General features: G+C 42.9%; 1 protein-coding gene across 1 annotated transcript in view; it reads right to left on the bottom strand.

Annotated features, from left to right (window-relative positions):
* The window catches only part of Dnah9 (dynein axonemal heavy chain 9), a 433,197-nt gene that overhangs the window by 47,146 nt on the left and 371,953 nt on the right, over window positions 1–14,098 (bottom strand). Inside the window, exons 61-64 of the mRNA XM_023705424.1 lie at window positions 11,383–11,510; window positions 7,491–7,718; window positions 2,153–2,344; window positions 845–1,036 (exon numbers count right to left, since the gene is read on the bottom strand). Of these exons, the coding sequence (XP_023561192.1) occupies window positions 845–1,036; window positions 2,153–2,344; window positions 7,491–7,718; window positions 11,383–11,510 (740 nt within the window). The remainder of the gene's footprint in view (window positions 1–844; window positions 1,037–2,152; window positions 2,345–7,490; window positions 7,719–11,382; window positions 11,511–14,098) is intronic.

Below are 14,098 nucleotides of genomic sequence, written 5' to 3'. Positions count from 1 at the left end.
CTCTCTTTCTTTCTTGTACTGAAGCTTGAACTCAGGCCTTTGGCATGCTGTGCAAACTGTCCACCACAGAGCTATACTCCAGCCCTTTTTTATTTTTATTTTGGGACAGATAAGTTGCTGGAGCTGGCTTGTAACTTGGGACCCTCCTACCTCAGCTTCCTGAATTGCTGGGATTAGAGATGCACATTACTCTCCCTGCCAAGAATAATTTTTCTTTTTCTGTATGTAGACCTGTGTGACTGTGTTCATAGTCACTAATGGAGTAGGAGGGCTGAGTGATCTGGCCACATGATCATTCTCTCCGAAGTTATGTACAATCACTGATACCAACTTTACCAAAGTTAATTAAATACTTATCTGAAATTTTCTCCACAAATAATGATTTTGTCAGTATCCTGAGTAGAAACAATCAAATGACTGTGTTTGTAGAAAACAGTGACAAACAGAATTATTCAAACATTAAGAATAAAACAATCTCTATAACTTTGATTTTGTCATTAATTTGAGGATACAAATTCTGTCTTCCAAGTCAAACAGGAAAAATTTCTACAGGAAACCACAGCTGGGGGCTGGGGAGATGGCTCAGTGGAATAAGCGCTTCCCTGGCAAGCGCAAGGGCCTGAGTTCAATCCCTGGTTCCGCAAAAAAAAAAAAAAAAAAAAAAGAAAACCACAGTTGACAGAAACTCAGCTCTTCAGATGATTCTTCCCAGGGCCCTGTCTGCAGCCCATAGGTGTGTTGCAGCATGAACACCCTGGGTGTGCGGGGTGTTGGGAGGAACGCCTGGGTTCCTTGTGCGCTGGTGTCATCACGCCATTCATTTCAGCACAGGACGGAGCCTCACCTGATGATAACCATTGTAGTCCATGTTGCCTGGGTGTGGGAACCCTGGGGCCAGGGACAGCTCCCCTTCTAACATTTCTGGTTTAATGAATTCTTCCAGATAAGTTCTGCAGAGCCTCCTGTCCCAGTCATCTGTGATATGGCCTCCATACATGATCTCACCAAACAGGTAGCGCAAGTCATCGTAGGGCACCTGAGAGAGGGGACAGAGGCTATAGGAGGATCTCCATGTGGCAGTGCAGCTGACTTGGTGGGCAGGCAGAGCATGAGTCGCAGTTGGGATGGGTCTGAGATCAGGGGCAGTGTCTTATCTTTATACCATCAGTTTTTGGCAGGAGAGACATGTTTTGGGAGCTCATTAAATACTTAAAAGAAAATTACAGCACACAGTGGGGAGAAGGAAGTGCTGGAATCCTCACACGCGTGAGGGTTCTTTCATGGCCACTAACTGTGACCATGAAGTCTGGCTCTTGCTAGAAGTTGTTGAAATAGGCAAGTGTCAGATGGAGAAAAGTTGGGACCGGAATACTTTTCTGATTTTCTGCTACTAGTGACAAGACTAATTAATTGCCTACTTTGAAAATTCAGACTGGATGAATTATGGTTCAATAGTTCACTGCAGGGAAGATTTAGGGGAGGGAACCCTTTTGGGTCAAATCAACAAACAAAATAAGGGGTAGCTTCCCAGAACTCCAGAGCTGGAGAAGTAAGAGTTTTTCAGGGCATGTGGATCTTACTGATTTTCCCCACCAGGAAATGTGTGTCCCTGCTGACACAATTTTTGGCCCAAGAACTAGAAGAGCCTGGACGATGTGAACACTCTTTTAAATGGAAGTGTGCTCATAGCACCGATTTTGTCTGAAATGGAGTTACAAAAGGAAGAAGGGATATGGCAAAAAATTTTTTCCAACTTTGGAAAAAACTTTCATACCCCAGGCACCACACTGTGAGTCCCAACAGAAGTTCTACACCCGTGTCTAGTAAAATTTGGAATTTACATCCAGGAATGTGAGACCTCTTCCTGCTAATCTTCAGCCTACCTGTCATCCTGTGAATACATAGGTTCCCTGGGGGCAGTGGGACAAATTCTCACGGGACTCATTCACACTGACTATGAATCCACTAATTTGGATTCCTGAGTTTCCCTAGCTGTGACCTCCATGCAAATTTCTCGGCCTCAGGTGGGACTGGGCTTGGCAGGAACCTCCACATTCTGCCTCTGTAGGATGTAACTTTTCTGCGACACACACCCTGATCTGGATGGAATGCCTCATCATCCTGAGAGCAGGCCGGCACTCCTTCCTTTTACCTTTGGATTGGCCTCCAGGAAATTGTAGAGCACATTCACAGAGATGGTGAGGTCCCCGCTGTTGAAGGGGTAGGATCGATTCCATCCCTGGGGCCCAAACTTTCGTCTCTCTGCCACCACTGCGTGGAAGTAACAAAGAGCAAAGAGGATGCTCTTAAACTCTGTCTCTTTGGAACACATGTCCAGAGTATCCTGAAAGAAAAACAAAAGCATCGTATGAAGTGACAGTGGAATCTCCCCTTTTCCAGGGCAATCAGGTGAAGTTACAACTGGTGTTCATGTTGAATAAAGTCACTGTCTGCCGTTCTTAGCCTTTGAACTACAGTGACACTGAAGATTATACCAAGGCTTGGTGGTGTGAGGGAGGGACATTTGAGTTAAGTTTTTTAAAAACTATTTATTTTTATTGGTATATGTTTGCAGCACATAAGGGTTACATTCATCATAAAGAGTTGGTACATGTATCTTACTTCTTTCTCAATTTTTTTCTCTCCTCTCCACTGTGCTTATTCAAGAGATTGATCTCCCTGTTTCTTTTTCTTTCTTTTTTTTCTTTTCTTTTCTTTTTTCTTTTTTTTTTTTTTTTGGTGGAACCAGGGATTGAACTCAGGCCCTTGTGCTTGCCAGGGAAGCGCTTATTCCACGGAGCCATCTCCCCGGCCCCTCCCTGTTTCCAATTGCCTTTTATTTTGTATGATATTTATATTTTAAGCTTCTTATATGAGAGAACATATGCAGTATTTAAGCTTATATGTTTATTTATTTCACTGAACATTGTGGTCTCAAGATGCGTCCGTTTTCCTGTGAATGCCTCATGTTTATCTTTTTGATGGCAGCGTACTACTCCAGCGTGTACAAATACTGCATGTTCTTTATCCACTCATTTGTGGTTGGATATATAGGCTGCTCCAAAAATTTAATTAATTATGACTTGTGCTGCAAGTCATAATATAGGTATGAATGTATCATTATGATGTAATGTTTTTAACATTTTAAGGTTTCGATTTAGATTATAATGGATTTGGTTTATGGTTTGAGTTTGTACATGTGGATGTACTAATTAGTTTCCCTAGCATAGCTAAGGAAAACAGGGCACTGGGTCATAGGAACGTAGAGTTCTGTTTGTGTCACTGTGCTCAGGGTGTGGGTAGGGACTCTCATAGTCCCATCTCAAAACCTTCCCTTGTTGCCTGCATCTCTTGTTAGTTATGGAACCTCAGTGGTATAATTACGGTCCACGTGACAAGGAGTCACTCACTGGCTCATCTGCTGGAGGAGCTGCTGAAATGAGGCAGAGCCACAGAAATAGAGGAGGGCGTGCCCCCCACACTCCCACCTCTCCCCACAACCTGAGCAGGGGTAAGGAGACACTGGACTGAGGAAACAAGAGCCCAGGGTGGCTTCCAATTGCAGAGCGTGGGGCGGGAGGGAGATACGCTCCTCCAGAAGGGATCAAAGAAGGGACAGACAGAAGAAAGAAGAAGCTTAAGGTCTGGTGCTTGGCGGATGTTAGGGGCAGTGGTGGTGATGGCACAGAGCACAACAGCCTGCATTTTAAAGGAATAATAGGCTGGGAGCTTCTGGATTCTTTGGAATGAAAAATAATTCCCTGTGGATGAGACTTTCTGTCCAGGATGAAGTAGGGTGTGGCAGTTGGAGAAGCACCCTTAGAGATCCCACTAAATGGGAGTTCCCAGCATTTGTTCTAGGAATTGGCCTCTGACGACTTGCATGGGCAGTAACACCAGAGGAGATGGGACAGAGTGAGCTTCTGGCAAGCCTGGCTTTCCCACAGGGAGCCCAGGGCATAGTCTCTCTCTCTGGCTTACGAGAGGGGTCCCAGGAATGCCTTCCCTGGATACCACACTTGCTACAAAGGGTTGGGTATGAATGGGCAGAGGACAAAGCCATTGTCTTCTCAGCCAAGAATTTAATAACTGTTTCCTGGATAGAGCTTTTCTCTACAGGCAAGTGGGATGCTTCATTTGTTATTTCCTACACATTCTAAAAAACTGGATCCCGCTGAAAAATGCCTTTAAGCATAAAGACAAGAAATTTTACATTAAAATGCCAACACTGGCTGACAGTGATGTGCTCACATGAAAGTCAGAATAAAATAATCATCTCTGAACAGCACAGCTATCATGGAAGCAGTAATTAAAAGGAGATCCGTTCTGCAATTTATCCTTTCAAGGGTAAAAATGGGGCTGAAGGGGCAGAGGGAATGCCGTGAAGGCCTCTGCTCTGGGGAACTCATGAAATCAGAATAGGGCAAGGCAAGCTCTTGTAGGATCAGGAAGGTAGCCTATGTTAAGAGAAGAGAAGCTGAGAATTGGAGGGAGAGGAAGGAAGGGGAGCAAAAATGCTTAAGATGTGCTATGCATATGTTGAATGTGTTCCAGTTCTCCAAGAAGAATGTAATTATTAAGTATTGCAAACATCCTCTAATGAAAACTTTTGCAAACCAGAAATACTTTCATCTATCTACCTTTCTCAGAAGGAATCACTGGGGGTGGCCATAAATGGTGAGAGAAACCATCTGTGGTAGGGATGGGACAACTAGAAAGGGACTGCATTTCTTGAGATATGTTTCCCGGTTGCCCAGGGATCAAGATTTGCATGGAAAAGAGCTCAAGAACATCAGCTCATGGGTTGCCGAGACAGTGAAGCCAGTTGTGGCTATAGACAACAATCCTATGCTAAGATGGGAACAGGATCTGTGAAGCCTCTGCTACTCCTTCCTGCCTCTGCCTGGGGCCCTCGATGGTGGGCCACTGAGAATGGTTGGTTTGCCATGGGTGTTTTCTGTGGCATTCCCTTACAGCATCCTAATGCTTTTTATCCCCCTTTCAATTAAAAAAAATTGTATTGAAATACTCATGATATAACATTTACTATTATCACCATTTTAGGTGTACAGTTTAGTGACATTATGTGCACTTACATTGTTGTGTGACCCAATGCTTTGTTTGGTTGGTTACTTTTATAGTGCTGAGAGTTGAATCTAGGGGTGCTTAATCACCAAGTTACAGCCCTATCTTTTTATTTTTTATTTTTTTTAGCCCTATCTTTTTAAAAAATTATTTTGAAACAAGGTCTTGCTAAGTTACCCAGGCTGTTGTAGAACTTAAGATGCTTCTGCTTCACGGAACACGTCAGCCTATGTGGGAATACAGGAACATGAAATCACCTCCCAAGGCCTTTTAGGGCAGAACTTTCTCTGCTGAGGCCTCCTGGAAGGAAGGCTATAAATGTAAAGCTTAAGTATATGTGTTTTTCCTACATAAAATATAAAAGTTAGGAAATTTATGTTTTCACCTTTGTACTCTGGTTCAGAATACCTGGAGGTTCATGAAGGCCAACTGGGGAGACAGAAAAAAGAAAGAAAAGGAGATGCCCCCAGACAGGGGAGCACGCCCCCTTTTTTCTTGTGATGCAAAGACAGGATGCTTCTTTTCTTTTTTTTCCCCATAATTTTATTGAGAAACAAATAGCAATGAGACATTTTCAAATAAAATTAGTAGGACAGTTTCAATAATTAATACATTGCATATTGTTTTCTTAGTGGTTATTCATTGTACAAGATGCAGAATGATACCCTGTTTACAAACACTTTTAGAACAAATCTTTCTATTCATTGAATTAAGAGAATGTAGCTGCATATATATCCTACCTATTTTAAATATACAGATACAAAATGGTCATTCATTTATATCCCCTTTTTTTGTTTAGTTTTGTCATTTAAGTTTTATAGGTATGTGAATTCAGCAAGATATTCCAAAATAGTCCAGTAATCCATAATAGTAGTGGGTTTTCCATATGACTGGCAATGTCAGAAGTTGTTGACTTGAGACTTTTACAGCTCAGCATATTAATATGGCTTTACTTTTTATACCTCGTTTTTATACTTTTCTGCTGGATGATTAGGACCAAGATAAAGCAAGACCAATATAACAAGAATTGTAGCTTCTGTATCTGATAAGGTCAGTCATATCCCCTCAGGATTTATCCTGAAACCCTGTACCACAGTTCATAGAGCCTTTGTTAGTGCCAGCCATGTAGATGAGTCACTGCCATTGCTTGACCAATGTGCTCTCTTGTGAAAGCCTGAGAGAATGTTTTCTCTCCATGTGACTCTCCTTAGGCACACCCTACATCATCAATCACTTTCCTCTGTGGCCCCATAATGTCCTTGATCAGAAAATTTGGGACACAATTGAGTTACATGATATTACAGTACAGGTTCTCCTATGTCCTGAGTCTTCACTGACCTTGGAAGGCTAGGGCCAAAATGTTGGCCGTCCTTGCAGCCCACCTTTTTCTCTAATTTTTGGTCTGCAAACTTAGGTTGTTAACCCTCCAGAAGAGAAGCTTATTGCTATTACCATACAACCTAAGCTGTTGAGCTATTCCATGTTATGCCTAAGATGTTTGATATTCAGACAGATAGTAAGATTAAGCTCAACACAGGATGTTTCTTAACAAAAACTTCAAGCCAAAATATCTTGAATCTCTTGGCGACAGTCCCCCATTCTGTGTTCTAAATGATATACAGTGGGGAGGTGGCTCAGTGGAATAAGTGCTTCCCTGGCAAGCACAAAGGCCTGAGTTCAATCCCTGGTTCCGCAAAAAAAAAAAAAAAAAAAAAAAAGATATACAGATTTATCATATAGCATGGATTTTAGAGTCAGGTTCCAAAGGGTAGTGGAAAAAAGGATACTGGACTACCCTTTTGCTTCTAGAATCTTCTAGAAGCAAATGCTTCCCACTCTGAGTTGGGCTGTGCAGGCATCATGAAGTCCACAAAATCTTTGGAGACTGACTGCCACATGTTCCCCATTTGCTTTTAAGCTCAAAACAGAGAAATCTTGTGCACGTTCCCATTTCCCAGGACCTGAGCCTGGATAATTTGACCCCTTGGTACTCAAGATTCACATAAATAGCAGGTAATACCATCAGAAAGAAAGCATCATCCCCATGCTTAAAGACAGGCTGCTTAGCCAATAAATATGTGACTGGGTATGTCATGTCAATTAGTCTTATAGCCATATGCCCTTCTCCATCGTGGAATATTAGTTAACAGTAGACTTACAGAAAGTTCCTGAGCATCTCTTGCCAAAAAAGGGCCTACACTTGATTCCTACAGCTGCCTCTAGTAAGTGGGGGTTGGGCTGCACCAAGTGGACACTGGGTAGAGGTCAGCTGCACAGTGAGCATATTTCACCTCTATCAGCACTGTGGTATAGCCCACCTGGTGTCCCACCCACATCCAGATACCAGTTTGAAGCAGCTCTATGTGAGGTGCAGGTTTCCACTTCCCTTCCCCCCCAGGCAGTACCTGAGTGAAATTGTCCAGGGCTTTGTGCAGGTTGGCATGCATACCCGTGGGGGGCTCATTGGTGATCTTAATGGAGTTCTCCAGAATTCCCTGAGGGATGATGTGACCCTCAGGGGAGGGTGCAGGCTCAGCACTGATGAAGACCCTGAACTCTGGGTGGCTGTTCTCGCTGTGTTCCTCCAGCTTCTTCTCCAGGGTGCTGAGCCACTTGGCAACCAGGTGGATATTCTGGTGGGAAAGAAGCAATCCCCATATAAGATCTATTTAGCTCTGTTAGCAGTAAGCAGTTCTCTGAAAGCAGTGTGTGTGTGTGTGTGGGGGGGCTTGGTCTTAGTTTCACATGGTTATTAAAAATGTGGTAAGGTAGATATAAGATAAAATGTGCAATCTCAATCATTTTTATGCTATATAGTTAAGTGTGCAGAGGCATGAGGTACACTCATATTGTTGTGGAACTGAATTCTTTTCAGAAATGTCTTAAACCACATCACAAAAGGTATCTTAGGATGCCCAGTTATAGAGACCAAGTACTACTCTGCAAACTAAAACTGACCACTTGGTGACCCCCAAATTATTTTAGCATAGTGAGCTCAAACTTGAATGTCCATAAGGGACCCCTGGAGAACTTGCTAAAGCACAGATTGTACCCAGCCCAGAATTTCCATAGGTTCAATTGTGCCACCACTTGATTCCATAGGTCAAGAGTGCAACCCAAGCATTTGCATTTCTGACTAGTACTTAGGTGATATCAATGCCACTTTGAGATTCCACGTGGGGAGTCCAATTCATGGTTGCTTCCTCGTCCACTTCCCCACTACTCAATGCTTGGATTAATAGAACCCTTGAGAGTCAGAAGGAATGCAGGCTAGTGCTCTGGACATGGTACCTGGCATTTGGTGAGCAGTGGAGGATTGTAGGTCCCACCCAGATCTACCCAGTCATCACATTTTAACGCCATTCTCCAGTAATTTGAATCCATGTTGGATATTGAAAGATGCTGATTTAAACTCCTAGCTAGATTTCTTGAGTTGTCTCTCTCCCACTATAAACTACTTTGTTGATTTTTGCCAAACTTATCTTCCTAAAATATAGTCATTACTGCTCACGAGAGTCACAATGGTTCCCTACTCCAACTGAAGCTCTTCTGTCTGATATTGAGCCCTTTGTATTTACCCTAAAATGTGATTCTTATTTATCTGTCTGTATTTCCATCAAGTCTTACCTTTATATCTTACCATTAAAAGGAATGTTAACAATATACCTTTGACTTTGGTGTCTACAGTCACTGGTTTTCCTTGCAGTATGTTTCATTGTGATATGTAAATAAAAGCTCCTCAATCATTACTTGGGGAAGTAGGTTTACAGAGCCTTAAACACACAGATTAGCACAAAGCACACTACTAGGACCACAGTAATTTGGTTTCTGAATACTGTTTCCTCTTCTATGGAAAGAGAAATAACAATAATGTTTGGCATTGTTATTTCACAGTTACTGAAAATAACTAAAAGCAAATGGATATGAAATAGGGCTTTGTATACTGTAAAGTGCTTTGCAAGAGTTAGTGGGCAACTGAAATGAAGATTTGTTGAAGAACTCATTTATAATCACTCTATTAAAGCAGACAGTTTAGGGGGCTATGCTGAAAGCCAGGGTTCCTGTTACCTAGCAGCACCAACAAGTCACAAGTAATTCTGCTGCTTGAGGACTCCAACTTCTGCTGTTGGGGAGGGCAGGGGAAAGCAGGGCTGTACTGTACTGGGAGAAAGAACTTCTATTGCCTAGGAATAGAATCCTGGGATGGATTCAAGGACTTGAATTTGTCCTGCTAGGTTTGTAGGTCTGGATTTCCAAAGGCTAGGCCTGAGAAACACAGCCACAGCAATTACAGCGAGTTAGGAAGAGCAGCACAGACTGAGTCTCGGTCTTACATCCAGCTTATGAGAAACATCTTTCTCATGAGGGTCCTTCTACAGGTTTTCACCAAGTGTGCCACGGGGTTCTGTAACAGATGTTAGATCCAGTTGGGAAAGTCTGGATTGAATGAGATATTTATATCACAGGATTCTCAGAGCCATACACTTATGGAGATCATTGAAAATCTTGAAAAAGGCATAGTATGAATTTTGGTTTTCCTCCCCCCCAGACTCTCAGGTTCTTAGGCCTAGAAACACTGTTTCATAAGATTCCACTTCCGTCTAGTTCAGCATATCAAGTAATTCTTAAAAAACAAGGCAGCCACAAGTCTCAGGTGATATCACGAATGAGCAGAGCAGAGATCTTTTACATCTGTCAGTGAAGTGTGGACAGATCTTATCTATTGCACAATCAGATGCTTCACTCAGGAGGATAGGAAGGGATCCAGATTGTGTGGTGCTCATCAGAACAGCTATCCATGAAAATGCCTCATCACTGGGAACTAAAGAGGCACCTTTGAACTAAATCTGTAAGAGCCCTCAGAAGCCACATCAGCAGAAAATGTGGGGTTCCTGGGTGGTCAGCATGTGCTATGGGCGGAAACTCTACTCACTGCGTGGGCCCTTGAGAGCCAGGACCACAGTGCCAGAAATGCTCCAATGTCCAGGCAGAGTGGCTAGTCCCCCAAGACACTAGTGCCTAGCATGGGGTTGGGGCCACAGCTGCGAGCCTGTGGGAGAAAGCAGGGAATCCAACTGATGCTGTCTTTGCTCTTGGGATTTCTGCTGCTTCCTGAAAAGTAGTCCCAGGGAACCAAAGATCCCTTCGTTGCTAGGCTTACAACAAAATAATTAAGGATAAGATTCAACAGTAAGATGTGGTGCAATGAGTAATCGGGAGACAAAATTCTTGGTAATGAAAAGTCAGTTTGAGATGAGAATGACTGAGTTTTTCACTTAATCTTTCTTTAATTTCTTTGTTGATTCTGTTAGCCAGTAGTTTTTTTTTTTCTTTTAGTACTGAAGATTGAATCCAGGGCTTCAGACATGCTAGAGAAATGCTCTACTATTATGCTACACCTCCAGTTGCTTTTAAATTAATCTTTATCCCTTAGTGAGAGTCTCAGTAAATTGCCCAAGCTGACCTGGAACTTGCAATCTCCCTGTTCCTTGAATACGCTAGGATTATAGGCATGTCCCAGCCCTTGGGTCCAATAGGCTTTTATTGAGCATCTATCAGGTGTAAGGTAGTGAGTCTGATGAGAAAAGGTGAATAAGGAGCATCACTAAGGAAATCTAGTGAAGGATAAATCGTGTAACAAATCATGTCAACACAGCAATGAGTGACACTCGGATAGAAGTGATTGCAGAGTGCTATCAGAGACAAGAGGAGAAAGCCACTTAGTCTGCCATAGCCCCGTGCAAGTTGCATGCAGGATGATGAAGGAACCAGGCTCTGTAAAAAGGCTTGTGACTTTTCCCCTCTTGTAACTGTTTGGAGAAATTACCATCAGTGGATGTTCCAGTTCTCCAAACATCAATATGACTTTTCAGTGAAGAGGTTGGAGTGGCTTCTGTGTTTCCATTACACATGTAACCCCAAAGATATAACACAGTAGAAAAGCACAGCAGAGGAAAGCCCACAACACTGTTAGGACGGAAGCTACAAGGATGCATGGCTATGGGCCCAACCACCTTCTTGAACGGGCATCAAAGTGGAAGCCATCTCCTTTCATGGGTAGATCTACTTACATCACAAAGAGAATAGAGCAGGTGAGTGGGAAGAAGAGTGACTGGAGTGGACAGGGGAAGAGGATGTGTGAATAAGGAGTTCTGGGAAGAAAGAAGCTAAGGATGGGAAGCAGGCAGGGCCATGAGGGACAGGCTGTGTGACAGGTGGGAGTGCACAAAGATTCTAAGGTGAAGCCAAGTAGACAAGGCATGAGGAGTACCCAAGATCAGGGCAGAGGGCACATACCTGGAGAATAACCCAGTGGCCGTGCTTGGCAGCCAGGTCCAGTGCCGCCTCAGCCACAACCTCCTGTCCTTGCCCCAATGACACATTGTGAAAGTTCCGATTGTTGAAAGTATATCCGAGTTTTCTTCCTAAAATAGTATGGAATTATTATAATCATTTCTGGAATCTAATAATCTGTGTTGTTTATGTATTTGGCACAGGGTCTCACTATGCAGCTCAGATTTGTAGTGATGATTCTCCTGTTTTCAGCCTCCCCAGCACCGGATTTGCAGGTGTGCACTACCACGCCCAGACACCGTGGCCAGCTCAGTGCACCCAGGGGCAGGGCCGATGTGGCATGTGGTGCTGGGGACTGAATCTAGATCCCTGTGCTTGCGTAAGCAGGTGCTTAGTCTTCTGAGTTATCTCTCTGGCCCTGATCTGTATTATCTAATGATCCTTGGAAATGTGCAGCTCCACATCCTTGCAAAGCAGTGGGGTGCTGGTGCTCTCCTGTGTGGCTCCCATTTGCAGCCTCCTAATCTACAAAGTTGTGGTGTTGAAAAGGCCCAAGAAGGAGCACCTGGTTGGGCCCCTCTGGCTTGCTTTGTACTCTTAATGTTTGTTTCCTGGAGCATTAGGAGGAGCCATGGCCTGGAGGGGCAGAATTTGCTAGTTTTCTGTATTTTACTCTATATCAACTTCTTAGTGTTAATAATAAATATAATCATATCTCTATTAGCTATTAATAACTATTATTAACAACTAATAATCACTATTATTAATAATAACTGTCTTATTATTCCCAATATATAGAAAAAATTTTGGATTATTTTATATAAATTAGAGTTAAGAGAGGGAAGAGGCAAAGCTGAAGGGCTCAGTTGCATGAGTGTAAATGTTTTATTGTATGTATCTTGATAAATTGAGCTGCTGTTAAAGACAAAGTAAAGGAATGACCATAAAAACAAGATACCATAATCATACCTTTAAAGCAAGGCCCATCCCCACAAGTTGATCTCCAAAGCCAAAGAAAATTTAACACAAAAAAATGGCCTTAATATAGAAGACCAATTCTGCTTACATAGCAGCTATTAGCTCAATCCAATAAAGTTTAGGGGAATTATACATCATTTTTTAGATAAAAGGATTATACAAAGGTTTATCCCAAAGGCATCATCAAGTAATTTTTCTAGGAAGGTGAAGTAGATGAGAAATTAAAAGAAATAAAATGGATAAAAATTCATACTCAAAATATTTATTCTCAGAGGAAATAAAATGATACTTGTACAAGAGAGGTTTTGAAAAAATCTGCTAATATTGGATATTTCTTTTAAACACAGAAATAAAATGTATGGATTCTCAGTCAAGTGAACAGGACAACCACAATATGACTTTTTGAACTGAGAAATAGTTATAGATTCAACTGAGAGGAATCCAAGAAATACTTTTATTAAACTCTATAAATCCTACCTGGCAATATATTTGATGTCAGCTTTAAAACTGGGGGAGATAACTAATTCCAGAGAAAATACCAGGATAAAAGCTTCTGAGATTATTAGAGGGCTTTTGCGATGTTTTTATTGACAAAAGAGCCTATTTATTTTCTTTATTAGTAAGAGAAGGTTACGCAGAAAGAAACACTTAAGGTTAGTTTGAAAATCACAGATGGAAGTCGGTGAGGGCAAAGCCTAGCGTTGCAGAGCCAGCTAGGGTCAGATGCATCCATCTAGGCTGAGGCAGGACCATGAGCCTGAGAAGAAGTGGATCTTGGAAACATCGAGAAAGGAGAAGACAGATGAGACTCTCCCTACCTCACCACAGAACCAACTGGACTGTTATGGGGGCGTGTCACGGTGTGCAAGGGCAGCTTGCAGCATCCTTCTGTGTGCAGCGCTGAGGTCATCAAGGCACCTTCTAGGTCATGAGCAAGCCTCTCACCTTTGTGTTATTTTATGCTGCAGCTTTTATCTCCTCACCTCAGCTGTCTGTCGCTCATTTCTCCCTTTCCAACTTTCCTTCCTGCTCTTCAGATGTTCCAAGTGTCACCTGGAATTACAGTAACTGCCTGGACCTCCACACAGTGTGCTTTTTCTCCTCTCAGTCTCTTTGAGGACACTGTGACTCCATTCTCTAAATCCCATCTCTCTCTCTCTCTCTCTCTCTCTCTCTCTCTCTCTCTCTCTCGTATGTGGTATAGAGTTTCACTAGGCAGCTCGTTCTCATAGTGATATTCCTGTTTTCAGTCTCCTCAGTGCTGGGATTACAGGCGTGAGCCACCACACCAGGTTCTGGGGCCCACACAGCGTGCCTGGGGGTGGGGCTGGCCCAGCATGTGGTACCAGGGATTGAATCCCAGTCCTTGTGGCTGCATAGGCAGGTGCTCAATCCACTAAGCTATCTCGCTGGCCCAATCCCATCTCTTTCTCTGTGTTACACATTTGCCTGTTTACTCTGTTCTCTGGAACATGAAATGAACTTTTTTCATCACCACAAATAATACTCCATAAACCTGGAGCACTCTCTAAAGAGTATACTTAGCCCTATCTAATCTCTCTCTCTCTCTCTCTCTCTCTCTCTCTCTCTCTCTCTCTCTCCTTCCTTCCTTCCTTCCTTCCTTCCTTCCTCCCTTCTTTCCTTCTTTTTTTCTCCTGGCCTGCTCAACTCACCTCAACTCACCCTGGAGGCTGGAATGGCCCAGCATGTTGTGCTGGGGATCAAATCGTGGTCCCTGTGC

Source organism: Octodon degus, unplaced genomic scaffold (assembly GCF_000260255.1).
Source record: "Octodon degus isolate 3935 unplaced genomic scaffold, OctDeg1.0 scaffold00219, whole genome shotgun sequence".
Classification (NCBI taxonomy): domain Eukaryota; kingdom Metazoa; phylum Chordata; class Mammalia; order Rodentia; family Octodontidae; genus Octodon; species Octodon degus.
The sequence above is the reverse complement of the archived record's forward strand: the minus strand, read 5'-3'. Positions and strand labels throughout refer to the sequence as shown.